At 56.2% G+C, this 27,826-nt stretch overlaps 2 protein-coding genes across 5 annotated transcripts in view; one reads left to right on the top strand and one right to left on the bottom strand.

Annotated features, from left to right (window-relative positions):
• The window catches only part of RUSF1 (RUS family member 1), a 36,308-nt gene extending 22,729 nt beyond the window's left edge, over nucleotides 1–13,579 (bottom strand). For 2 of the 4 annotated variants that reach the window (XM_040334634.1, XM_040334637.1), the window contains exons 1-5: nucleotides 13,456–13,547; nucleotides 10,687–11,013; nucleotides 10,495–10,572; nucleotides 5,176–5,290; nucleotides 5,045–5,090 (exon numbers count right to left, since the gene is read on the bottom strand). In XM_040334634.1, coding sequence (XP_040190568.1) covers nucleotides 5,045–5,090; nucleotides 5,176–5,290; nucleotides 10,495–10,572; nucleotides 10,687–10,818 — 371 coding nt within the window. In that variant the 5' untranslated portion in view covers nucleotides 10,819–11,013; nucleotides 13,456–13,547. The other 2 variants (XM_040334635.1, XM_040334636.1) reach the window with 2 other exon arrangements.
• Nucleotides 13,580–13,607: 28 nt separating this feature from the next.
• Nucleotides 13,608–25,536, top strand: LOC120922166 (uncharacterized protein DKFZp434B061-like). The gene is made up of 4 exons (XM_040334632.1): nucleotides 13,608–13,715; nucleotides 20,453–21,494; nucleotides 25,069–25,097; nucleotides 25,179–25,536. Exons 1-4 carry the CDS (start codon nucleotides 13,660–13,662, stop codon nucleotides 25,402–25,404), a joined length of 1,353 nt encoding a protein of 450 aa, XP_040190566.1. The 5' UTR covers nucleotides 13,608–13,659; the 3' UTR covers nucleotides 25,405–25,536.
• Nucleotides 25,537–27,826: the final 2,290 nt, after the last annotated feature.

The following is a 27,826-nucleotide window of genomic DNA, read 5'->3' as shown; positions in this document are numbered from 1 at the left end:
AATCTCAGGGAGGGGTTTCGGCAGAGCAGCCATGAATCTCAGGGAGGGGTTTCGGCAGAGCGGCCATGAATCTCAGGGAGGGGTTTCGGCAGAGCGGCCATGAATCTCAGGGAGGGGTTTCGGCAGAGCGGTCATGAATCTCAGGGAGGGGTTTCGGCAGAGCGGCCATGAATCTCAGGGAGGGGTTTCGGCAGAGCGGCCATGAATCTCAGGGAGGGGTTTCGGCAGAGCAGCCATGAATCTCAGGGAGGGGTTTCGGCAGAGCGGCCATGAATCTCAGGGAGGGGTTTCGGCAGAGCGGCCATGAATCTAAGGGAGGGGTTTCGGCAGAGCAGCCATGAATCTCAGGGAGGGGTTTCGGCAGAGCGGCCATGAATCTCAGGGAGGGGTTTCGGCAGAGCGGCCATGAATCTCAGGGAGGGGTTTCGGCAGAGCGGCCATGAATCTAAGGGAGGGGTTTCGGCAGAGCAGTCATGAATCTAAGGGAGGGGTTTCGGCAGAGCGGCCATGAATCTCAGGGAGGGGTTTCGGCAGAGCGGCCATGAATCTGAGGGAGGGGTTTCGGCAGAGCAGCCATGAATCTCAGGGAGGGGTTTCGGCAGAGCGGCCATGAATCTCAGGGAGGGGTTTCGGCAGAGCGGCCATGAATCTCAGGGAGGGGTTTCGGCAGAGCAGTCATGAATCTAAGGGAGGGGTTTCGGCAGAGCGGCCATGAATCTCAGGGAGGGGTTTCGGCAGAGCGGCCATGAATCTCAGGGAGGGGTTTCGGCAGAGCGGCCATGAATCTCAGGCAGGGGTTTCGGCAGAGCGGCCATGAATCTCAGGCAGGGGTTTCGGCAGAGCGGCCATGAATCTCAGGGAGGGGTTTCGGCAGAGCGGCCATGAATCTCAGGGAGGGGTTTCGGCAGAGCAGCCATGAATCTCAGGGAGGGGTTTCGGCAGAGCGGCCATGAATCTCAGGGAGGGGTTTCGGCAGAGCGGCCATGAATCTCAGGGAGGGGTTTCGGCAGAGCGGCCATGAATCTAAGGGAGGGGTTTCGGCAGAGCGGCCATGAATCTGAGGGAGGGGTTTCGGCAGAGCGGCCATGAATCTCAGGGAGGGGTTTCGGCAGAGCCGCCATGAATCTCAGGGAGGGGTTTCGGCAGAGCCGCCATGAATCTCAGGGAGGGGTTTCGGCAGAGCAGCCATGAATCTCAGGGAGGGGTTTCGGCAGAGCGGCCATGAATCTAAGGGAGGGGTTTCGGCAGAGCAGCCATGAATCTCAGGGAGGGGTTTCGGCAGAGCAGCCATGAATCTCAGGGAAGGGTTTCGGCAGAGCGGCCATGAATCTCAGGGAGGGGTTTCGGCAGAGCAGCCATGAATCTCAGGGAGGGGTTTCGGCAGAGCGGCCATGAATCTTAGGGAGGGGTTTCGGCAGAGCAGCCATGAATCTAAGGGAGGGGTTTCGGCAGAGTGGCCATGAATCTCAGGGAGGGGTTTCGGCAGAGCGGCCATGAATCTCAGGGAGGGGTTTCGGCAGAGCAGCCATGAATCTGAGGGAGGGGTTTCGGCAGAGCAGCCATGAATCTCAGGGAGGGGTTTCGGCAGAGCAGCCATGAATCTCAGGGAGGGGTTTCGGCAGAGCAGCCATGAATCTCAGGGAGGGGTTTCGGCAGAGCGGCCATGAATCTCAGGGAGGGGTTTCGGCAGAGCGGCCATGAATCTCAGGGAGGGGTTTCGGCAGAGCAGCCATGAATCTCAGGGAGGGGTTTCGGCAGAGCGGCCATGAATCTCAGGGAGGGGTTTCGGCAGAGCAGCCATGAATCTGAGGGAGGGGTTTCGGCAGAGCAGCCATGAATCTCAGGGAGGGGTTTTGGCAGAGCAGCCATGAATCTCAGGGAGGGGTTTTGGCAGAGCGGCCATGAATCTCAGGGAGGGGTTTTGGCAGAGCGGCCATGAATCTCAGGGAGGGGTTTCGGCAGAGCGGCCATGAATCTCAGGGAGGGGTTTCGGCAGAGCGGCCATGAATCTCAGGGAGGGGTTTCGGCAGAGCGGCCATGAATCTCAGGGAGGGGTTTCGGCAGAGCAGCCATGAATCTCAGGGAGGGGTTTCGGCAGAGCGGCCATGAATCTCAGGGAGGGGTTTCGGCAGAGCAGCCATGAATCTAAGGGAGGGGTTTCGGCAGAGCAGCCATGAATCTCAGGGAGGGGTTTCGGCAGAGCGGCCATGAATCTCAGGGAGGGGTTTCGGCAGAGCGGCCATGAATCTCAGGGAGGGGTTTCGGCAGAGCGGCCATGAATCTAAGGGAGGGGTTTCGGCAGAGCAGTCATGAATCTAAGGGAGGGGTTTCGGCAGAGCGGCCATGAATCTCAGGGAGGGGTTTCGGCAGAGCAGTCATGAATCTAAGGGAGGGGTTTCGGCAGAGCGGCCATGAATCTAAGGGAGGGGTTTCGGCAGAGCAGTCATGAATCTCAGGCAGGGGTTTCGGCAGAGCGGCCATGAATCTGAGGGAGGGGTTTCGGCAGAGCAGCCATGAATCTCAGGGAGGGGTTTCGGCAGAGCGGCCATGAATCTCAGGGAGGGGTTTCGGCAGAGCGGCCATGAATCTCAGGGAGGGGTTTCGGCAGAGCAGTCATGAATCTAAGGGAGGGGTTTCGGCAGAGCGGCCATGAATCTCAGGGAGGGGTTTCGGCAGAGCGGCCATGAATCTCAGGGAGGGGTTTCGGCAGAGCGGCCATGAATCTCAGGCAGGGGTTTCGGCAGAGCGGCCATGAATCTCAGGCAGGGGTTTCGGCAGAGCGGCCATGAATCTCAGGGAGGGGTTTCGGCAGAGCGGCCATGAATCTCAGGGAGGGGTTTCGGCAGAGCAGCCATGAATCTCAGGGAGGGGTTTCGGCAGAGCGGCCATGAATCTCAGGGAGGGGTTTCGGCAGAGCGGCCATGAATCTCAGGGAGGGGTTTCGGCAGAGCGGCCATGAATCTAAGGGAGGGGTTTCGGCAGAGCGGCCATGAATCTGAGGGAGGGGTTTCGGCAGAGCGGCCATGAATCTCAGGGAGGGGTTTCGGCAGAGCGGCCATGAATCTCAGGGAGGGGTTTCGGCAGAGCAGCCATGAATCTCAGGGAGGGGTTTCGGCAGAGCCGCCATGAATCTCAGGGAGGGGTTTCGGCAGAGCCGCCATGAATCTCAGGGAGGGGTTTCGGCAGAGCAGCCATGAATCTCAGGGAGGGGTTTCGGCAGAGCGGCCATGAATCTAAGGGAGGGGTTTCGGCAGAGCAGCCATGAATCTCAGGGAGGGGTTTCGGCAGAGCAGCCATGAATCTCAGGGAGGGGTTTCGGCAGAGCGGCCATGAATCTCAGGGAGGGGTTTCGGCAGAGCAGCCATGAATCTAAGGGAGGGGTTTCGGCAGAGCAGCCATGAATCTAAGGGAGGGGTTTCGGCAGAGCGGCCATGAATCTCAGGGAGGGGTTTCGGCAGAGCAGCCATGAATCTCAGGGAGGGGTTTCGGCAGAGCGGCCATGAATCTTAGGGAGGGGTTTCGGCAGAGCAGCCATGAATCTAAGGGAGGGGTTTCGGCAGAGCGGCCATGAATCTCAGGGAGGGGTTTCGGCAGAGCGGCCATGAATCTCAGGGAGGGGTTTCGGCAGAGCAGCCATGAATCTGAGGGAGGGGTTTCGGCAGAGCAGCCATGAATCTCAGGGAGGGGTTTCGGCAGAGCAGCCATGAATCTCAGGGAGGGGTTTCGGCAGAGCAGCCATGAATCTCAGGGAGGGGTTTCGGCAGAGCGGCCATGAATCTCAGGGAGGGGTTTCGGCAGAGCGGCCATGAATCTCAGGGAGGGGTTTCGGCAGAGCAGCCATGAATCTCAGGGAGGGGTTTCGGCAGAGCGGCCATGAATCTCAGGGAGGGGTTTCGGCAGAGCAGCCATGAATCTGAGGGAGGGGTTTCGGCAGAGCGGCCATGAATCTCAGGGAGGGGTTTCGGCAGAGCAGCCATGAATCTGAGGGAGGGGTTTCGGCAGAGCAGCCATGAATCTCAGGGAGGGGTTTCGGCAGAGCAGCCATGAATCTCAGGGAGGGGTTTCGGCAGAGCAGCCATGAATCTCAGGGAGGGGTTTCGGCAGAGCGGCCATGAATCTCAGGGAGGGGTTTCGGCAGAGCAGCCATGAATCTGAGGGAGGGGTTTCGGCAGAGCGGCCATGAATCTCAGGGAGGGGTTTCGGCAGAGCAGCCATGAATCTGAGGGAGGGGTTTCGGCAGAGCAGCCATGAATCTCAGGGAGGGGTTTCGGCAGAGCAGCCATGAATCTCAGGGAGGGGTTTCGGCAGAGCAGCCATGAATCTCAGGGAGGGGTTTCGGCAGAGCGGCCATGAATCTCAGGGAGGGGTTTCGGCAGAGCGGCCATGAATCTCAGGGAGGGGTTTCGGCAGAGCAGCCATGAATCTAAGGGAGGGGTTTCGGCAGAGCGGCCATGAATCTCAGGGAGGGGTTTCGGCAGAGCAGCCATGAATCTCAGGGAGGGGTTTCGGCAGAGCGGCCATGAATCTAAGGGAGGGGTTTCGGCAGAGCAGCCATGAATCTGAGGGAGGGGTTTCGGCAGAGCAGCCATGAATCTCAGGGAGGGGTTTCGGCAGAGCGGCCATGAATCTCAGGGAGGGGTTTCGGCAGAGCAGCCATGAATCTCAGGGAGGGGTTTCGGCAGAGCGGCCATGAATCTCAGGGAGGGGTTTCGGCAGAGCGGCCATGAATCTAAGGGAGGGGTTTCGGCAGAGCGGCCATGAATCTAAGGGAGGGGTTTCGGCAGAGCGGCCATGAATCTCAGGGAGGGGTTTCGGCAGAGCGGCCATGAATCTCAGGGAGGGGTTTCGGCAGAGCAGCCATGAATCTCAGGGAGGGGTTTCGGCAGAGCAGCTCTCTTATTGGCAGTCGCTGATCCTGCTAAGACTCAGATAACAAAACTGCTGAGCGGCAGAAACAGCTCTCCTATCAGATCCCACACATAAACATCAGACCCCGCCCCCAATTCTTGCCCCTCCCCTGAAATATAGACAGAGACCATCATACCCCTTCATCCAGGCGAAGAGAATCCGGCCGACCATCCCAGTGCCGTCTATAAAGGAGAGAGACGGCTCATTGGTGGGTGAAACAGAGAAAAGCAGACAATACAACGGTATGAGGCAATCTGTGTGTGGCACCTTTCAGGATCCACGTGACTGTGGCCGCTGCCACTGTGGCTGAACCGTCACCCACCCCCGATCCACGGAGAAGAGAATGAGTCGCCAACGAACCCGTCACACTGCTGGCAAAGGCCTGGGAAGGAGATGGAAAGAGTTCAATCAGGCAAAATGTAAACAAGGAGGCAACCATCCGACAGAGGAGGCGACGATCCGACAGAGGAGGCGAAGATCCGACAGAGGAGGCGACGATCCGACAGAGGAGGCGAAGATCCGACAGAGGAGGCGACGATCCGACAGAGGAGGCGACGATCCGACAGAGGAGGCGACGATCCGACAGAGGAGGCGACGATCCGACAGAGGAGGCGAAGATCCGACAGAGGAGGCGACGATCCGACAGAGGAGGCGACGATCCGACAGAGGAGGCGACGATCCGACAGAGGAGGCGACGATCCGACAGAGGAGGCGACGATCCGACAGAGGAGGCGAAGATCCGACAGAGGAGGCGACGATCCGACAGAGGAGGCGACGATCCGACAGAGGAGGGGAACGATCCGACCGAGGAGGGGAACGATCCGACCGAGGAGGGGAACGATCCGACCGAGGAGGGGAACGATCCGACCGAGGAGGGGAACGATCCGACAGAGGAGGGGAACGATCCGACAGAGGAGGGGAACGATCCGACAGAGGAGGGGAACGATCCGACAGAGGAGGGGAACGATCCGACAGAGGAGGGGAACGATCCGACAGAGGAGGGGAACGATCCGACAGAGGAGGGGAACGATCCGACAGAGGAGGGGAACGATCCGACAGAGGAGGGGAACGATCCGACCGAGGAGGGAACGATCCGACCCAGGAGGGGAAGGATCCGACCCAGGAGGGAACGATCCGACCCAGGAGGGAACGATCCGACCGAGGAGGGAACGATCCGACCGAGGAGGGAACGATCCGACCCAGGAGGGGAACGATCCGACCCAGGAGGGAACGATCCGACCCAGGAGGGAACGATCCGACCGAGGAGGGGAACGATCCGACAGAGGAGGGGAACGATCCGACCCAGGAGGGACCCAAGCAAGGAGGGAACGATCCGACCCAGGAGGGAACGATCCGACCCAAGAGGGAACGATCCGACCCAGGAGGGAACGATCCGACCCAGGAGGGGAACGATCCGACCCAGGAGGGAACGATCCGACCCAGGAGGGAACGATCCGACCGAGGAGGGGAACGATCCGACCCAGGAGGGACCCAAGCAAGGAGGGAACGATCCGACCCAGGAGGGAACGATCCGACCCAAGAGGGAACGATCCGACCCAGGAGGGAACGATCCGACCCAGGAGGGAACGATCCGACCCAGGAGGGACCCAAGCAAGGAGGGAACGATCCGACCCAGGAGGGAACGATCCGACCGAGGAGGGAACTATCCGACCCAGGAGGGAACTATCCGACCCAGGAGGGAACTATCCGACCCAGGAGGGAACTATCCGACCCAGGAGGGAACTATCCGACCCAGGAGGGAACTATCCGACCCAGGGGGGGGGGGAACCATCCGACCGAGGAGGGAACGATCCGACCGAGGAGGGAACCATCCGACCGAGGAGGGAACCATCCGACCGAGGAGGGAACGATCCGACCGAGGAGGGAACGATCCGACCGAGGAGGGAACGATCCGACCGAGGAGGGAACGATCCGACCGAGGAGGGGAACGATCCGACCGAGGAGGGGAACGATCCGACCGAGGAGGGGAACGATCCGACCGAGGAGGGGAACGATCCGACCGAGGAGGGGAACGATCCGACCGAGGAGGGGAACGATCCGACCGAGGAGGGGAACGATCCGACCGAGGAGGGGAACGATCCGACCGAGGAGGGGAACGATCCGACCGAGGAGGGGAACGATCCGACCGAGGAGGGGAACGATCCGACCGAGGAGGGGAACGATCCGACCGAGGAGGGGAACGATCCGACCGAGGAGGGGAACGATCCGACCGAGGAGGGGAACGATCCGACAGAGGAGGGGAACGATCCGACAGAGGAGGGGAACGATCCGACCCAGGAGGGAACCAACCGACCCAGGGGGGGGAACCATCCGACCGAGGAGGGAACTATCCGACCCAAGAGGGAACCAACCGACCCAAGAGGGAACCATCCGACCCACGAGGAGGGCACAATCCGACCCACGAGGAGGGCACAATCCGACCCACGAGGAGGGCACAATCCGACCCACGAGGAGGGCACAATCCGACCCACGAGGAGGGCACAATCCGACCCAGGAGGGGAACTATCCGACCGAGGAGGGAACGATCCGACCGAGGAGGGAACGATCCGACCGAGGAGGGGAACGATCCGACCGAGGAGGGGAACGATCCGACCGAGGAGGGGAACGATCCGACCGAGGAGGGGAACGATCCGACCGAGGAGGGGAACGATCCGACCGAGGAGGGGAACGATCCGACCCAGGAGGGAACTATGCGACCGAGGAGGGGAACCATCCGACCCAGGAGGGACCCAAGCAAGGAGGGAACGATCCGACCGAGGAGGGGAACGATCCGACCGAGGAGGGGAACGATCCGACCGAGGAGGGGAACGATCCGACCCAGGAGGGGAACGATCCGACCCAGGAGGGGAACGATCCGACCGAGGAGGGGAACGATCCGACCGAGGAGGGGAACGATCCGACCGAGGAGGGGAACGATCCGACCGAGGAGGGGAACGATCCGACCCAGGAGGGGAACGATCCGACCCAGGAGGGGAACGATCCGACCCAGGAGGGGAACGATCCGACCCAGGAGGGGAACGATCCGACCCAGGAGGGGAACGATCCGACCCAGGAGGGAACGATCCGACCCAGGAGGGAACGATCCGACCCAGGAGGGGAACGATCCGACCCAGGAGGGGAACGATCCGACCCAGGAGGGACCCAAGCAAGGAGGGAACGATCAGACCGAGGGAGGGAACCATCAGACCGAGGGAGGGAACCATCAGACCGAGGGAGGGAACCATCAGACCGAGGGAGGGAACCATCAGACCGAGGGAGGGAACCATCAGACCGAGGGAGGGAACCATCAGACCGAGGGAGGGAACCATCAGACCGAGGGAGGGAACCATCAGACCGAGGAGGGAACCATCAGACCGAGGGAGGGAACCATCAGACCGAGGGAGGGAACCATCAGACCGAGGGAGGGAACCATCAGACCGAGGGAGGGAACCATCAGACCGAGGGAGGGAACCATCAGACCGAGGGAGGGAACCATCAGACCGAGGGAGGGAACCATCAGACCGAGGGAGGGAACCATCAGACCGAGGGAGGGAACGATCAGACCGAGGAGGGAACTATCAGACCGAGGGAGGGAACCATCAGACCGAGGGAGGGAACCATCAGACCGAGGGAGGGAACCATCAGACCGAGGGAGGGAACCATCAGACCGAGGGAGGGAACCATCAGACCGAGGGAGGGAACCATCAGACCGAGGGAGGGAACCATCAGACCGAGGGAGGGAACCATCAGACCGAGGGAGGGAACGATCAGACCGAGGGAGGGAACTATCCGACCGAGGGAGGGAACGATCAGACCGAGGGAGGGAACTATCAGACCGAGGGAGGGAACTATCAGACCGAGGGAGGGAACTATCAGACCGAGGGAGGGAACTATCAGACCGAGGGAGGGAACTATCAGACCGAGGGAGGGAACTATCAGACCGAGGGAGGGAACGATCAGACCGAGGGAGGGAACGATCAGACCGAGGGAGGGAACTATCAGACCGAGGGAGGGAACTATCAGACCGAGGGAGGGAACTATCAGACCGAGGGAGGGAACTATCAGACCGAGGGAGGGAACTATCAGACCGAGGGAGGGAACTATCAGACCGAGGGAGGGAACTATCAGACCGAGGGAGGGAACTATCAGACCGAGGGAGGGAACCATCAGACCGAGGGAGGGAACCATCAGACCGAGGGAGGGAACTATCAGACCGAGGGAGGGAACTATCAGACCGAGGGAGGGAACTATCAGACCGAGGGAGGGAACGATCAGACCGAGGGAGGGAACGATCAGACCGAGGGAGGGAACGATCAGACCGAGGAGGGAACTATCAGACCGAGGGAGGGAACTATCAGACCGAGGGAGGGAACGATCAGACCGAGGGAGGGAACGATCAGACCGAGGGAGGGAACGATCAGACCGAGGAGGGAACGATCAGACCGAGGAGGGAACTATCAGACCGAGGGAGGGAACTATCAGACCGAGGGAGGGAACTATCAGACCGAGGGAGGGAACTATCAGACCGAGGGAGGGAACTATCAGACCGAGGGAGGGAACTATCAGACCGAGGGAGGGAACGATCAGACCGAGGGAGGGAACTATCAGACCGAGGGAGGGAACTATCAGACCGAGGGAGGGAACTATCAGACCGAGGGAGGGAACTATCAGACCGAGGGAGGGAACTATCAGACCGAGGGAGGGAACGATCAGACCGAGGGAGGGAACGATCAGACCGAGGGAGGGAACTATCAGACCGAGGGAGGGAACGATCAGACCGAGGGAGGGAACTATCAGACCGAGGGAGGGAACGATCAGACCGAGGGAGGGAACTATCAGACCGAGGGAGGGAACTATCAGACCGAGGGAGGGAACTATCAGACCGAGGGAGGGAACTATCAGACCGAGGGAGGGAACGATCAGACCGAGGGAGGGAACTATCAGACCGAGGGAGGGAACTATCAGACCGAGGGAGGGAACTATCAGACCGAGGGAGGGAACTATCAGACCGAGGGAGGGAACTATCAGACCGAGGGAGGGAACTATCAGACCGAGGGAGGGAACTATCAGACCGAGGGAGGGAACGATCAGACCGAGGGAGGGAACGATCAGACCGAGGGAGGGAACTATCAGACCGAGGGAGGGAACGATCAGACCGAGGGAGGGAACTATCAGACCGAGGGAGGGAACGATCAGACCGAGGGAGGGAACTATCAGACCGAGGGAGGGAACTATCAGACCGAGGGAGGGAACTATCAGACCGAGGGAGGGAACTATCAGACCGAGGGAGGGAACGATCAGACCGAGGGAGGGAACTATCAGACCGAGGGAGGGAACTATCAGACCGAGGGAGGGACCCAGCCAAAGAGGGACCGGACCAAGGAGGCACAGGTGGGAGAGCATGAAGTGAAGGATGATATGACGGTAGATCGGGAGGGAGGGGCAATGAAGGACGGAGGACACGGGGGGGGGGCAATGAAGGACGGAGGACACGGGGGGGGAACAATGAAGGACGGAGGACACGGGGGGGGGGGGGACAATGAAGGACGGAGGACACGGGGGGGGGGGGGGGGGCGGGTTCAATACCTGGATGGTGTCCCACAGCTGATAGGCCAAGTAGTCGTCACTCACACTGTCTGGGAAGCCATGAGGGAGGAACAGAGACTGAAAAAAGGACAGAAACTATGAGGAGGACTCTCATCATCCCCCTCCCCCCCCCCCATTACATCCTACCCCCCCACCCCCCCATACAGCGCTCACCCTAAACAGAAGACTCACCACCAGGCAGTCCCGCAGGGAGCCGTACGTATTCCGAGCCGCCTCCTTCTGACATGAGAGGCGGCCATCTTTATCCCCCAGATATTTCTGGATGTCTCCAGTGCCGTATCGTTCCGTGCAGAGGACAGCCATGTCTCAGGAAGTGACGTCACCAAGAGGAGCCGCGTGTGACGTCACCAAGAGGAGCCGCGTGTGACGTCACCAAGAGGAGCCGCGTGTGACGTCACCAAGAGGAGCCGCGTGTGACGTCACCAAGAGGAGCCGCGTGTGACGTCACCAAGAGGAGCCGCGTGTGACGTCACCAAGAGGAGCCGCGTGTGACCAGAACTGTGTGCGACAGAAAAGACAGACTGATCACTGCACTCTACGTGACATCCTCCCAACACAGTGTACACCTACCTCACACTATATATACACAGTGTACACCTACCTCACACTATATATACACACAGTGTACACCTACCTCACACTATATATACACACAGTGTACACCTACCTCACACTATATACACACAGTGTACACCTACCTCACACTATATATACACAGTGTACACCTACCTCACACTATATATACACACAGTGTACACCTACCTCACACTATATATACACACAGTGTACACCTACCTCACACTATATATACACACAGTGTACACCTACCTCACACTATATATACACAGTGTACACCTACCTCACACTATATACACAGTGTACACCTACCTCACACTATATACACACAGTGTACACCTACCTCACACTATATATACACAGTGTACACCTACCTCACACTATATACACACACAGTGTACACCTACCTCACACTATATATACACAGTGTACACCTACCTCACACTATATATACACAGTGTACACCTACCTCACACTATATATACACAGTGTACACCTACCTCACACTATATACACACACAGTGTACACCTACCTCACACTATATATACACAGTGTACACCTACCTCACACTATATATACACACACACAGTGTACACCTACCTCACACTATATATACACACAGTGTACACCTACCTCACACTATATATACACACAGTGTACACCTACCTCACACTATATATACACACAGTGTACACCTACCTCACACTATATATACACACACAGTGTACACCTACCTCACACTATATATACACACAGTGTACACCTACCTCACACTATATATACACACAGTGTACACCTACCTCACACTATATACACACAGTGTACACCTACCTCACACTATATACACACAGTGTACACCTACCTCACACTATATATACACACAGTGTACACCTACCTCACACTATATACACACAGTGTACACCTACCTCACACTATATACACAGTGTACACCTACCTCACACTATATACACACAGGGTACACCTACCTCACACTATATACACACACACAGTGTACACCTACCTCACACTATATATACACAGTGTACACCTACCTCACACTATATACACACAGTGTACACCTACCTCACACTATATATACACAGTGTACACCTACCTCACACTATATATACACAGTGTACACCTACCTCACACTATATATACACAGTGTACACCTACCTCACACTATATATACACACAGTGTACACCTACCTCACACTATATATACACAGTGTACACCTACCTCACACTATATACACACACAGTGTACACCTACCTCACACTATATATACACAGTGTACACCTACCTCACACTATATATACACACACACAGTGTACACCTACCTCACACTATATATACACAGTGTACACCTACCTCACACTATATATACACACACACAGTGTACACCTACCTCACACTATATATACACAGTGTACACCTACCTCACACTATATATACACACAGTGTACACCTACCTCACACTATATATACACACAGTGTACACCTACCTCACACTATATATACACACAGTGTACACCTACCTCACACTATATATACACACACAGTGTACACCTACCTCACACTATATATACACACAGTGTACACCTACCTCACACTATATATACACACAGTGTACACCTACCTCACACTATATACACACAGTGTACACCTACCTCACACTATATACACACAGTGTACACCTACCTCACACTATATATACACACAGTGTACACCTACCTCACACTATATACACACAGTGTACACCTACCTCACACTATATACACAGTGTACACCTACCTCACACTATATACACACAGGGTACACCTACCTCACACTATATACACACACACAGTGTACACCTACCTCACACTATATATACACAGTGTACACCTACCTCACACTATATACACACAGTGTACACCTACCTCACACTATATATACACAGTGTACACCTACCTCACACTATATACACAGTGTACACCTACCTCACACTATATACACAGTGTACACCTACCTCACACTATATATACACACAGTGTACACCTACCTCACACTATATATACACACAGTGTACACCTACCTCACACTATATACACACACAGTGTACACCTACCTCACACTATATATACACACAGTGTACACCTACCTCACACTATATACACACAGTGTACACCTACCTCACACTATATACACACAGTGTACACCTACCTCACACTATATACACAGTGTACACCTACCTCACACTATATATACACACAGTGTACACCTACCTCACACTATATATACACACAGTGTACACCTACCTCACACTATATACACACAGTGTACACCTACCTCACACTATATACACACAGTGTACACCTACCTCACACTATATATACACATAGAACTCTCACACTGACCAGTCAGCTCCTCTCCGCCTCTGATTGGTCGCCGCAGTCATGTGATCTCACTGAACAACGTGTCTCTATTATCTCTCTTTTCTGATTGGCTGCCGGCATCACGTGGCTTCAGAAAAATTCAAACCGCGTCATCATCCAGCGCCGGAAGTGAGTGGCGAATAACAGACATGTCACGTGATGCGGGGGACTGGCGGCGGCACAGGCGGCGGCTCCTGATATACCGGTGAGTAAGTGGGAGGGAAAGACGCCGGTGTGAGAAGTGTCTGAAAGAAGCTGTTACCACGCAGGCGCCGTACACCAATACTCCAACCCGGAAGTCTGTCAGCTTCTATCCGAACCTTTCCACACAGGGGCCCCAGTCCTCTTCCACTGAGGCGGGGGAGGAGACTGCAGAGAGGGGGAGGAGACTGCAGAGAGGGGGAGGAAACTGCATGGAGGAGGAGGAGACTGCATGAAGGAGGAGGAGACTGCATGGAGGAGGAGACTGCATGGAGGAGGAGGAGGAGACTGCAGAGAGGGGGAGGAGACTGCAGAGAGGAGGAGGAGGAGACTGCATGGAGGAGGAGACTGCATGGAGGAGGAGGAGACTGCATGGAGGAGGAGGAGACTGCATGGAGGAGGAGGAGACTGCAGAGAGGGGGAGGAGACTGCATGGAGGAGGAGGAGACTGCAGAGAGGGGGAGGAGACTGCATGAAGGAGGAGGAGACTGCATGAAGGAGGAGGAGACTGCAGAGAGGAGGAGGAGGAGACTGCATGAAGGAGGAGGAGACTGCATGGAGGAGGAGGAGACTGCATGGAGGAGACTGCATGGAGGAGGAGGAGACTGCATGGAGGAGGAGGAGACTGCATGGAGGGGGAGGAGACTGCAGAGAGGGGGAGGAGACTGCAGAGAGGGGGAGGAGACTGCAGAGAGGGGGAGGAGACTGCAGAGAGAGGGAGGAGACTGCAGAGAGAGGGAGGAGGAGTAGACTGCAGAGAGGGGGAGAAGACTGCATAAAGGGGGAGGAGACTGCATGGAGGAGGAGGAGACTGCATGGAGGAGGAGGAGGAGACTGCATGGAGGAGGAGGAGGAGACTGCAGAGAGGAGGAGGAGACTGCAGAGAGGGGAAGAAGACTGCATGGAGGAGGAGACTGCATGGAGGAGGAGGAGGAGACTGCATGGAGGAGGAGGAGACTGCAGAGAGGAGGAGGAGACTGCATGAAGGAGGAGACTGCAGAGAGGGGAAGGAGACTGCATGGAGGAGGAGAAGGAGACTGCATGGAGGAGGAGAAGGAGACTGCATGGAGGAGGAGAAGGAGACTGCATGGAGGGGAAGGAGACTGCATGGAGGGGAAGGAGACTGCATGAAGGAGGAGGAGGAGACTGCATGAAGGAGGAGGAGGAGACTGCATGAAGGAGGAGGAGGAGACTGCATGGAGGAGGAGGAGGAGACTGCATGGAGGAGGAGACTGCAGAGAGGAGGAGGAGACTGCATGGAGGAGGAGACTGCATGGAGGAGGAGGAGACTGCATGGAGGAGGAAGGAGACTGCATGAAGGAGGAGGAGACTGCAGAGAGGGGAAGGAGACTGCATGGAGGAGACTGCATGGAGGAGGAGGAGACTGCATGAAGGAGGAGGAGACTGCAGAGAGGGGAAGGAGACTGCATGGAGGAGACTGCATGGAGGAGGAGGAGACTGCATGAAGGAGGAGGAGACTGCAGAGAGGGGAAGGAGACTGCATGGAGGAGGAGGAGACTGCATGAAGGAGGAGGAGACTGCAGAGAGGGGAAGGAGACTGCATGGAGGAGGAGACTGCATGGAGGAGGAGGAGACTGCATGAAGGAGTAGGAGACTGCAGAGAGGGGAAGGAGACTGCATGGAGGAGGAGGAGACTGCATGGAGGAGGAGGAGACTGCATGGAGGAGGAGGAGACTGCAGAGAGGGGAAGGAGACTGCATGGAGGAGGAGGAGACTGCATGGAGGAGGAGGAGACTGCATGAAGGAGGAGACTGCAGAGAGGGGAAGGAGACTGCATGGAGGAGGAAGGAGACTGCATGGAGGAGGAGGAGACTGCATGGAGGAGGAGGAGACTGTAGAGAGGAGGAGGAGACTGCATGAAGGAGTAGGAGACTGCAGAGAGGGGAAGGAGACTGCATGGAGGAGGAGGAGACTGCAGAGAGGAGGAGGAGGAGACTGCAGAGAGGGGAAGGAGACTGCATGGAGGAGGAGGAGACTGCAGAGAGGGGAAGGAGACTGCATGGAGGGGAAGGAGACTGCAGAGAGGGGAAGGAGACTGCATGGAGGAGGAGGAGACTGCAGAGAGGGGAAGGAGACTGCATGGAGGAGGAGGAGACTGCAGAGAGGGGAAGGAGACTGCATGGAGGAGGAGGAGACTGCATGGAGGAGGAGGAGACTGCAGAGAGGGGAAGGAGACTGCATGGAGGAGGAGGAGACTGCAGAGAGGGGAAGGAGACTGCATGGAGGAGGAGGAGACTGCATGAAGGAGGAGGAGACTGCATGAAGGAGGAGGAGGAGGAGACTGCATGGAATAAGAGCAGAATGCATGGATTAGGAGGAGACTGCAGAGGGATTGGGCACTGTATGGAGAGGTGGAGGGGGCTGCAGAGGGACGGGGCACTGTATGGAGAGGAGGAGGGGGCTGCAGAGGGATTGGGCACTGTATGGAGAGGAGGAGGGGGCTGCAGAGGGATTGGGCACTGTATGGAGAGGAGGAGGGGGCTGCAGAGGGATTGGGCACTGTATGGAGAGGAGGAGGGGGCTGCAGAGGGATTGGGCACTGTATGGAGAGGTGGAGGGGGCTGCAGAGGGATTGGGCACTGTATGGAGAGGAGGAGGGGGCTGCAGAGGGATTGGGCACTGTATGGAGAGGTGGAGGAGACTGCAGAGGGATTGGGCACTGTATGGAGATGAGGAGGGGGCTGCAGAGGGATGGGGCACTGTATGGAGATGAGGAGGGGACTGCAGAGGGATTGGGCACTGTATGGAGAGGAGGGGGCTGCAGAGGGATTGGGCACTGTATGGAGAGGAGGAGGGGGCTGCAGAGGGATTGGGCACTGTATGGAGAGGAGGAGGGGGCTGCAGAGGGATTGGGCACTGTATGGAGAGGAGGAGGGGGCTGCAGAGGGATTGGGCACTGTATGGAGAGGAGGAGGGGGGGGCTGCAGAGGGACGGGGCACTGTATGGAGAGGAGGAGGAGGGGGCTGCAGAGGGACGGGGCACTGTATGGAGAGGAGGAGGGGGCTGCAGAGGGATTGGGCACTGTATGGAGATGAGGAGGGGGCTGCAGAGGGATTGGGCACTGTATGGAGAGGAGGAGGGGGCTGCAGAGGGACGGGGCACTGTATGGAGAGGAGGAGGGGGCTGCAGAGGGATTGGGCACTGTATGGAGAGGAGGAGGGGGCTGCAGAGGGATTGGGCACTGTATGGAGAGGAGGAGGGGGCTGCAGAGGGATTGGGCACAGTATGGAGAGGTGGAGGGGCTGCAGAGGGACGGGGCACTGTATGGAGAGGAGGAGGGGGCTGCAGAGGGATTGGGCACTGTATGGAGAGGAGGAGGGGACTGCAGAGGGACAGGGCACTGTATGGAGAGGAGGAGGGGGCTGCAGAGGGATTGGGCACTGTATGGAGAGGTGGAGGGGACTGCAGAGGGATTGGGCACTGTATGGAGAGGAGGAGGAGGGGGCTGCAGAGGGATTGGGCACTGTATGGAGAGGAGGGGGCTGCAGAGGGACGGGGCACTGTATGGAGAGGAGGAGGGGGTTGCAGAGGGACGGGGCACTGTATGGAGAGGAGGAGGGGACTGCAGAGGGATTGGGCACTGTATGGAGAGGAGGAGGGGGCTGCAGAGGGATGGGGCACTGTATGGAGAGGAGGAGGGGGCTGCAGAGGGACGGGGCACTGTATGGAGAGGAGGAGGGGGCTGCAGAGGGAAGGGGCACTGTATGGAGAGGAGGAGGGGGCTGCAGAGGGATTGGGCACTGTATGGAGAGGAGGAGGGGGCTGCAGAGGGACGGGGCACTGTATGGAGAGGAGGGGACTGCAGAAGGACGGGGCACTGTATGGAGAGGAGGGGACTGCAGAGGGATTGGGCACTTTGGAGAGGAGGAGGAGGGGGCTGCAGAGGGATTGGGCACTGTATGGAGAGGAGGAGGGGGCTGCAGAGGGATGGGGCACTGTATGGAGATGAGGAGGGGGCTGCAGAGGGACGGGGCACTGTATGGAGAGGAGGAGGAGGGGCTGCAGAGGGACGGGGCACTGTATGGAGAGGAGGAGGGGGCTGCAGAGGGATTGGACACTGTATGGAGAGGAGGAGGGGACTGCAGAGGGACGGGGCACTGTATGGAGAGGAGGGGACTGCAGAGGGATTGGGCACTGTATGGAGAGGAGGAGGGGGCTGCAGAGGGACGGGGCACTGTATGGAGAGAAGGAGGAGGGGCTGCAGAGGGACGGGGCACTGTATGGAGAGGAGGAGGGGGCTGCAGAGGGACGGGGCACTGTATGGAGAGGAGGGGGCTGCAGAGGGACGGGGCACTGTATGGAGAGGAGGAGGGGGCTGCAGAGGGATTGGGCACTGTATGGAGAGGAGGAGGGGGCTGCAGAGGGAAGGGACACTGTATGGAGAGGAGGAGGGGACTGCAGAGGGACGGGGCACTGTATGGAGAGGAGGAGGGGGCTGCAGAGGGACGGGGCACTGTATGGAGAGGAGGAGGGGGCTGCAGAGGGACGGGGCACTGTATGGAGAGGAGGAGGGGGCTGCAGAGGGACGGGGCACTGTATGGAGAGGAGGAGGGGACTGCAGAGGGACGGGGCACTGTATGGAGAGGAGGAGGGGGCTGCAGAGGGACGGGGCACTGTATGGAAATGAGGAGGGGACTGCAGAGGGACGGGGCACTGTATGGAGAGGAGGAGGGGGCTGCAGAGGGATTGGGCACTGTATGGAGAGGAGGGGGCTGCAGAGGGACTGGGCACTGTATGGAAATGAGGAGGGGACTGCAGAGGGACGGGGCACTGTATGGAGAGGAGGGGGCTGCAGAGGGACGGGGCACTGTATGGAGAGGAGGGGACTGCAGAGGGATTGGGCACTGTATGGAGAGGAGGAGGGGGCTGCAGAGGGACGGGGCACTGTATGGAGAGGAGGAGGGGGCTGCAGAGGGATTGGGCACTGTATGGAGAGGAGGAGGAAGGGGCTGCAGAGGGATTGGGCACTGTATGGAGAGGAGGAGGGGGCTGCAGAGGGATTGGACACTGTATGGAGAGGAGGAGGGGGCTGCAGAGGGATTGGGCACTATATGGAGATGAGGAGGGGACTGCAGAGGGATTGGGCACTGTATGGAGAGGAGGAGGGGACTGCAGAGGGATTGGGCACTGTATGGAGAGGAGGAGGGGGCTGCAGAGGGATTGGGCACTGTATGGAGAGGAGGAGGGGGCTGCAGAGGGACGGGGCACTGTATGGAGAGGAGGAGGGGGCTGCAGAGGGACGGGGCACTGTATGGAGAGGAGGAGGGGGGCTGCAGAGGGACGGGACACTGTATGGAGAGGAGGAGGGGGCTGCAGAGGGATTGGGCACTGTATGGAGAGGAGGAGGGGGGGGGCTGCAGAGGGACGGGGCACTGTATGGAGAGGAGGAGGAGGAGGAGGAGGAGGGGGCTGCAGAGGGATGGGGCACTGTATGGAGAGGAGGAGGGGGCTGCAGAGGGATTGGACACTGTATGGAGAGGAGGAGGAGGGGGCTGCAGAGGGTTTGGGCACTGTATGGAGAGAAGGAGGAGGGGGCTGCAGAGGGATTGGGCACTGTATGGAGAGGAGGAGGGGGCTGCAGTGGGATTGGGCACTGTATGGAGAGGAGGAGGAGGGGGCTGCAGAGGGACGGGGCACTGTATGGAGAAGAGGAGGAGGGGACTGCAGAGGGATTGGGCACTGTATGGAGAGGAGGAGGGGGCTGCAGAGGGACAGGGCACTGTATGGAGAGGAGGAGGAGGGGGCTGCAGAGGGATTGGGCACTGTATGGAGAGGTGGAGGGGACTGCAGAGGGATGGGGCACTGTATGGAGAGGAGGGGGCTGCAGAGGGATGGGGCACTGTATGGAGAGGAGGGGGCTGCAGAGGGATTGGGCACTGTATGGAGATGAGGAGGGGGCTGCAGAGGGACGGGGCACTGTATGGAGAGGAGGAGGGGGCTGCAGAGGGATGGGGCACTGTATGGAGAGGAGGAGGGGGGCTGCAGAGGGATTGGACACTGTATGGAGATGAGGAGGGGGCTGCAGAGGGACTGTATGGAGAGGAGGGGGCTGCAGGGTGACGGGGCACTGTATGGAGAGGAGGAGGGGGCTGCAGAGGGATGGGGCACTGTATGGAGAGGAGGAGGGGGCTGCAGAGGGATTGGGCACTGTATGGAGAGGAGGAGGGGGCTGCAGAGGGACGGGGCACTGTATGGAGAGGAGGAGGAGGAGGGGACTGCAGAGGGATTGGGCACTGTATGGAGAGGAGGGGGCTGCAGAGGGACGGGGCACTGTATGGAGAGGAGGAGGGGGCTGCAGAGGGACGGGGCACTGTATGGAGAGGAGGAGGGGGCTGCAGAGGGATTGGGCACTGTATGGAGAGGAGGGGACTGCAGAGGGACGGGGCACTGTATGGAGAGGAGGAGGGGGCTGCAGAGGGATGGGGCACTGTATGGAGAGGAGAAAGGGGCTGCAGAGGGATGGGGCACTGTATGGAGAGGAGGAGGGGGCTGCAGAGGGACGGGGCACTGTATGGAGATGAGGAGGAGGGGGCTGCAGAGGGACGGGGCACGAGGAGGAGGGCAGCTTTTGTCATATTTCTGCAGTACCCCAGATAGGGCGGTGTGTACAGTCGCACCTCTAGGTGTCCCTGGCACTGGGCGGGTTCTATATGTTTTATGCTGTAGGGATTCAATGTATTATATTTATACCCGAGCATGGATCATTTTCTGTGTTGCAGTCCTTCGCCTGATGACTGTCAGACTCCACCTACCCTCCAGAAGAAAGAGGTGACCCCCGACACTGAGCCGTCCTTGCAGACTTCTGATTCCGGATATCATGGAAGAGAACTCCAGCACAATCCCTCATTAAAGAGCACACCTTCTAGAGTTCAGGCCAGAGTACACCAGCGTGAACCGCTGATACGGACCAATCGTTCTACGGATCGGGGGAATGTAGTCCTGAATGAGCACCTATTACAGACTCCCCTTTCCCGAGATCACAAGGAAAAAGCTCAGCATGGAGCCCCATTACAGACCCTTTATTCCAGTGACCACAAGGAAATGGTCCAGTGTGGAGCCCCATTACAGACCCTTTATTCCAGTGACCACAAGGAAATGGTCCAGTGTGGAGCCCCATTACAGACCCTTTATTCCAGTGACCACAAGGAAATGGTCCAGCATGGAGCCCCATTACAGAGCCCTTCTTCCAGTTACCACAAGGAAATGGTCCAGCGTGGAGCCCCATTACAGAGCCCTTCTTTCTGTGACCACAAGGAAATGGTCCAGCGTGGAGCCCCATTACAGAGCCCTTCTTTCTGTGACCACAAGGAAATGGTCCAGCGTGGAGCCCCATTACAGACCCCTTCTTCCAGTTACCACAAGGAAATGGTCCAGCGTGGAGCCCCATTACAGACCCCTTCTTCCAGTGACCACAAGGAAATGGTCCAGCGTGGAACCCCATTACAGACCCCTTCTTCCAGTGACCACAAGGAAATGGTCCAGCGTGGAACCCCATTACAGACTCCTCCTTCCAGACATTATTGGGAAAAATTACAGCATGGACACCGAATACAGACTTCTCCTTTCAGTGACAAGGAAATAGCCTATCGTGGCTCCCCAATACAGACTCCTTCCTCCAGAAATCACCGGGCAATAGTCCAAACCACTCCATCCAGATACCGTAGACCTTGGAACGAGCATTGCGCTTGCCTGTTGGCATCACCTTTGGAAAGGACGGCTAACAGGGTCCTGTTTGTGGAACTGCATGACATTTCATGTCAGGTGAGTGGAGGAGCTTTGCTGAGTCAGGTCATGTGGTCCTCCTGGAAGTAAAGCACTGAACATGTCACCCCAGTCATATCTGTGTATAGGGACTGGTCTGAGGTTTAGTCCCAGCAATGATAGGGAGAAATTATCCTCTACCTCAGGAAGGAAGGGCTCGTTGTCATATATCTGCATACGCTGCTTCCTCCCCAGGTATAGCCTCCTGTTACGACACACAGGTGCCCTGACTATGGATGGTGTGAGGGACCCCTGTCCTCCAAGAAGAGTCTGTCCACCATAAAAGTTTTGTTTGCCCGATACCAGCACTATCCAAGGTCCCTTAGCCCACCCAGTCACTTGTTGAGACATCAGGGTATGCCTACGTATTCAAACGCAGGCACAAAGATATTCACTCAGGGGACAATCCCCCCCTTCTTAATGACACAGCGGGGGGGTAAACTTTACCTCCACTCAGGGGACAATCCCTTTCTTAATGACACGGGGGGGGGGGGGTAAACTTTACCTCCACTCAGGGGACAATCCCCCCCTTCCTAATGACACAGCGGGGGGGTAAACTTTACCTCCACTCAGGGGACAATCCCTTTCTTAATGACACAGGGGGGGGGGGGGGGGACTTTACCTCCGGTAACATGACACACAGGTACAAAGAGATATACACTCAGGGGACAATCCCCTTTTTAATGACACGGGGGGTTGGGTAAACTTTACCTCCACTCAGGGGACAATCCCCTTTTTAGTGACACAGGGGTGGGGGGGTAAACTGTACCTCCACTCAGGGGACAATCCCCTTTTTAATGACACAGGGGGGGGAAAACCTACCTCTGGTAACATGACACACAGGTATATTCAACTTTCCAACAGTAGTCAGTCTTTAGGAGGGGCTGCTGGAGAAATCCCCCCCTCCTTTCCCCTCTAGCATCTAATAGCTGACAATGGTTTCATTAACATGTAAGCCAATCCACATCCCATAATACTTTGCTCCCAAGGCAGACAGAAACAATAGGATGCAGCCACACCTCAAACGATCTAGTAAAGAGTCTACAACAGTCTATGAGACCTCATACAATATTCCAGCAGTCGGAAAGGTGGAATTATTTATCTTCATAGATTTCTTGAGGGAAATTGTTCATAAATATTAATGTCCCAAATGGAAGATCCCCTCATTCCTTCATCAGACCAGACACATAGAACCCGGGGGGACATGAAATGCAGAGTCTGGTGTGGTAGTATGCTGAGTCAGGTTTGGGGTTCTCGGTCACTCTGTACCCCTAATAGACAACGGATCACTTACACATAGGAGGGTCGGGGGAGCCGGACAAGGAGGTTCCAGAGCTCTCCAAGTTAAGCCGAGTTCCACAAACCCCCCACCCAAAGTCACTCCCATAACAGATGGTTCCTGTGAATGGAGGAGGTTGTACAGTGTCGGGGAGGATAATGTGTGTGAATGGAGGAGGTTGTACAGTGTCGGGGAGGATGATGTGTGTGAATGGAGGAGGTTGTACAGTGTCGGGGAGGATAATGTGTGTGAAAGGAGGAGGTTGTACAGTGTCGGGGGTGAGGATGAGGTGTGTGAAAGGAGGAGGTTGTACAGTGTCGGGGGTGAGGATGGTTCCTGTGAATGGAGGAGGTTGTACAGTGTCGGGGAGGATGAGGTGTGTGAAAGGAGGAGGTTGTACAGTGTCGGGGAGGATGATGTGTGTGAATGGAGGAGGTTGTACAGTGTCGGGGAGGATGATGTGTGTGAATGGAGGAGGTTGTACAGTGTCGGGGAGGATGAGGTGTGTGAAAGGAGGAGGTTGTACAGTGTCGGGGAGGATGAGGTGTGTGAAAGGAGGAGGTTGTACAGTGTCGGGGGTGAGGATGGTTCCTGTGAATGGAGGAGGTTGTACAGTGTCGGGGAGGATGATGTGTGTGAAAGGAGGAGGTTGTACAGTGTCGGAGAGGATGAGGTGTGTGAAAGGAGGAGGTTGTACAGTGTCGGGGAGGATGAGGTGTGTGAAAGGAGGAGGTTGTACAGTGTCGGGGGTGAGGATGGTTCCTGTGAATGGAGGAGGTTGTACAGTGTCGGGGAGGATGAGGTGTGTGAAAGGAGGAGGTTGTACAGTGTCGGGGGTGAGGATGGTTCCTGTGAATGGAGGAGGTTGTACAGTGTCGGGGAGGATGAGGTGTGTGAAAGGAGGAGGTTGTACAGTGTCGGGGAGGATGAGGTGTGTGAAAGGAGGAGGTTGTACAGTGTCGGGGGTGAGGATGGTTCCTGTGAATGGAGGAGGTTGTACAGTGTCGGGGAGGATGAGGTGTGTGAAAGGAGGAGGTTGTACAGTGTCGGGGGTGAGGATGGTTCCTGTGAATGGAGGAGGTTGTACAGTGTCGGGGAGGATGAGGTGTGTGAAAGGAGGAGGTTGTACAGTGTCGGGGGTGAGGATGGTTCCTGTGAATGGAGGAGGTTGTACAGTGTCGGGGAGGATGAGGTGTGTGAAAGGAGGAGGTTGTACAGTGTCGGGGAGGATGAGGTGTGTGAAAGGAGGAGGTTGTACAGTGTCGGGGAGGATGAGGTGTGTGAAAGGAGGAGGTTGTACAGTGTCGGGGGTGAGGATGGTTCCTGTGAATGGAGGAGGTTGTACAGTGTCGGGGAGGATGAGGTGTGTGAAAGGAGGAGGTTGTACAGTGTCGGGGGTGAGGATGGTTCCTGTGAATGGAGGAGGTTGTACAGTGTCGGGGAGGATGAGGTGTGTGAAAGGAGGAGGTTGTACAGTGTCGGGGGTGAGGATGGTTCCTGTGAATGGAGGAGGTTGTACAGTGTCGGGGAGGATGAGGTGTGTGAAAGGAGGAGGTTGTACAGTGTCGGGGAGGATGAGGTGTGTGAAAGGAGGAGGTTGTACAGTGTCGGGGAGGATGAGGTGTGTGAAAGGAGGAGGTTGTACAGTGTCGGGGAGGATGAGGTGTGTGAAAGGAGGAGGTTGTACAGTGTCGGGGAGGATGAGGTGTGTGAAAGGAGGAGGTTGTACAGTATCGGGGAGGATGAGGTGTGTGAAAGGAGGAGGTTATACAGTGTCAGGGAGGATGATGTGTGTGAAAGGAGGAGGTTGTACAGTATCGGGGAGGATGATGTGTGTGAATGGAGGAGGTTGTACAGTATCGGGGAGGATGAGGTGTGTGAAAGGAGGAGGTTGTACAGTGTCAGGGAGGATGAGGTGTGTGAAAGGAGGAGGTTGTACAGTGTCGGGGAGGATGATGTGTGTGAATGGAGGAGGTTGTACAGTATCGGGGAGGATGATGTGTGTGAATGGAGGAGGTTGTACAGTATCGGGGAGGATGAGGTGTGTGAAAGGAGGAGGTTGTACAGTGTCGGGGAGGATGAGGTGTGTGAAAGGAGGAGGTTGTACAGTGTCGGGGAGGATGAGGTGTGTGAAAGGAGGAGGTTGTACAGTGTCGGGGTGCGGATGGTTCCTGTGAAGGAGAGTAAGTAAGGAGAGGAGTAAGGATGATGAATAGAGGAGGTCAGAGTAGTACAGCAGCACAAAGATTCCCTCTTATCCTGTCTGGAACTGACGTTCTCTGTGGTTTTCCATAGGTTGACGCACAGTCTCCGCCCACTGACAGGTAAGTACCCAGATACACCGTCTCATCGGTGCTTTATGTGGATGGCCGTTGTTCTCCTTTATGTGTTCTGCTTGGTTTCAGGACGCCGGTGACTGGTGATTGTTCTGTGCTCAGCAGTGTCGGTTCTCAGAGCCACTGTGATGTCCAAGGTAGGTCCGAGTCTTCTCAGCTTAGTAAATTCCAGACCTTTTCCTTGTCAGAGAGCGTGTTCTGCTTAGTAAATTCCGGACCTTTCCCTTTGTCAGAGAGCGTGTTCTGCTTAGTAAATTCCGGACCATTTCCTTGTCAGAGAGCGTGTTCTGCTTAGTAAATTCCGGACCATTTCCTTGTCAGAGAGCGTGTTCTGCTTAGTAAATTCCGGACCATTTCCTTGTCAGAGAGCGTGTTCTGCTTAGTAAATTCCGGACCATTTCCTTGTCAGAGAGCGTGTTCTGCTTAGTAAATTGCCGGACCTTTCCTTTGTCAGAGAGCGTGTTCTGCTTAGTAAATTCCGGACCATTTCCTTGTCAGAGAGCGTGTTCTGCTTAGTAAATTCCGGACCATTTCCTTGTCAGAGAGCGTGTTCTGCTTAGTAAATTCCGGACCTTTTCCTTGTCAGAGAGCGTGTTCTGCTTAGTAAATTCCGGACCATTTCCTTGTCAGAGAGCGTGTTCTGCTTAGTAAATTCCGGACCTTTCCTTGTCAGAGAGCGTGTTCTGCTTAGTAAATTCCGGACCTTTCCCTTGTCAGAGAGCGTGTTCTGCATAGTAAATTCCGGACCTTTCCCTTGTCAGAGAGCGTGTTCTGCTTAGTAAATTCCGGACCATTTCCTTGTCAGAGAGCGTGTTCTGCTTAGTAAATTCCGGACCTTTTCCTTGTCAGAGAGCGTGTTCTGCTTAGTAAATTCCGGACCATTTCCTTGTCAGAGAGCGTGTTCTGCTTAGTAAATTCCGGACCTTTTCCTTGTCAGAGAGCGTGTTCTGCTTAGTAAATTCCGGACCTTTCCCTTGTCAGAGAGCGTGTTCTGCTTAGTAAATTCCGGACCTTTTCCTTGTCAGAGAGCGTGTTCTGCTTAGTAAATTCCGGACCTTTTCCTTGTCAGAGAGCGTGTTCTGCTTAGTAAATTCCGGACCATTTCCTTGTCAGAGAGCGTGTTCTGCTTAGTAAATTCCGGACCTTTTCCTTGTCAGAGAGCGTGTTCTGCTTAGTAAATTCCGGACCTTTTCCTTTGTCAGAGAGCGTGTTCTGCTTAGTAAATTCCGGACCTTTTCCTTTGTCAGAGAGCATGTTCTGCTTAGTAAATTCCGGACCTTTCCCTTGTCAGAGAGCGTGTTCTGCTTAGTAAATTCCGGACCATTTCCTTGTCAGAGAGCGTGTTCTGCTTAGTAAATTCCAGACCTTTCCCTTGTTAGAGAGCGTGTTCTGCTTAGTAAATTCCGGACCTTTCCCTTGTCAGAGAGCGTGTTCTGCTTAGTAAATTCCGGACCTTTCCCTTGTCAGAGAGCGTGTTCTGCTTAGTAAATTCCGGACCTTTTCCTTGTCAGAGAGCGTGTTCTGCTTAGTAAATTCCAGACCTTTCCCTTTGTCAGAGAGCGTGTTCTGCTTAGTAAATTCCGGACCTTTTCCTTGTCAGAGAGCGTGTTCTGCTTAGTAAATTCCGGACCTTTTCCTTGTCAGAGAGCGTGTTCTGCTTAGTAAATTCCGGACCATTTCCTTGTCAGAGAGCGTGTTCTGCTTAGTAAATTCCGGACCTTTTCCTTGTCAGAGAGCGTGTTCTGCTTAGTAAATTCTGGACCCTTTCCTTGTCAGAGAGCGTGTTCTGCTTAGTAAATTCCGGACCTTTCCCTTGTCAGAGAGCGTGTTCTGCTTAGTAAATTCCGGACCTTTTCCTTTGTCAGAGAGCGTGTTCTGCTTAGTAAATTCCGGACCATTTCCTTGTCAGAGAGCGTGTTCTGCTTAGTAAATTCCGAACCTTTTCCTTGTCAGAGAGCGTGTTCTGCTTAGTAAATTCCGGACCTTTTCCTTGTCAGAGAGCGTGTTCTGCTTAGTAAATTCCGGACCATTTCCTTGTCAGAGAGCGTGTTCTGCTTAGTAAATTCCGGACCATTTCCTTGTCAGAGAGCGTGTTCTGCTTAGTAAATTCCGGACCTTTCCCTTGTCAGAGAGCGTGTTCTGCTTAGTAAATTCCGGACCATTTCCTTGTCAGAGAGCGTGTTCTGCTTAGTAAATTCCGGACCTTTTCCTTGTCAGAGAGCGTGTTCTGCTTAGTAAATTCCGAACCATTTCCTTGTCAGAGAGCGTGTTCTGCTTAGTAAATTCCGGACCTTTTCCTTTTAGAGAGCGTGTTCTGCTTAGTAAATTCCGGACCATTTCCTTGTCAGAGAGCGTGTTCTGCTTAGTAAATTCCGGACCATTTCCTTGTCAGAGAGCGTGTTCTGCTTAGTAAATTCCGGACCTTTTCCTTTTAGAGAGCGTGTTCTGCTTAGTAAATTCCGGACCTTTTCCTTGTCAGAGAGCGTGTTCTGCTTAGTAAATTCCGGACCATTTCCTTGTCAGAGAGCGTGTTCTGCTTAGTAAATTCCGTACCTTTCCCTTGTCAGAGAGTGTGTTCTGCTTAGTAAATTCCGGACCTTTTCCTTGTCAGAGAGCGTGTTCTGCTTAGTAAATTCCAGACCTTTTCCTTGTCAGAGAGCGTGTTCTGCTTAGTAAATTCCGGACCTTTCCCTTGTCAGAGAGCGTGTTCTGCTTAG

The sequence above is a fragment of the Rana temporaria genome, unplaced genomic scaffold (genome assembly GCF_905171775.1).
Source record: "Rana temporaria unplaced genomic scaffold, aRanTem1.1, whole genome shotgun sequence".
Taxonomy (NCBI): Eukaryota; Metazoa; Chordata; class Amphibia; order Anura; family Ranidae; genus Rana; species Rana temporaria.
This window is presented reverse-complemented; position numbering and strand designations above follow the sequence as displayed.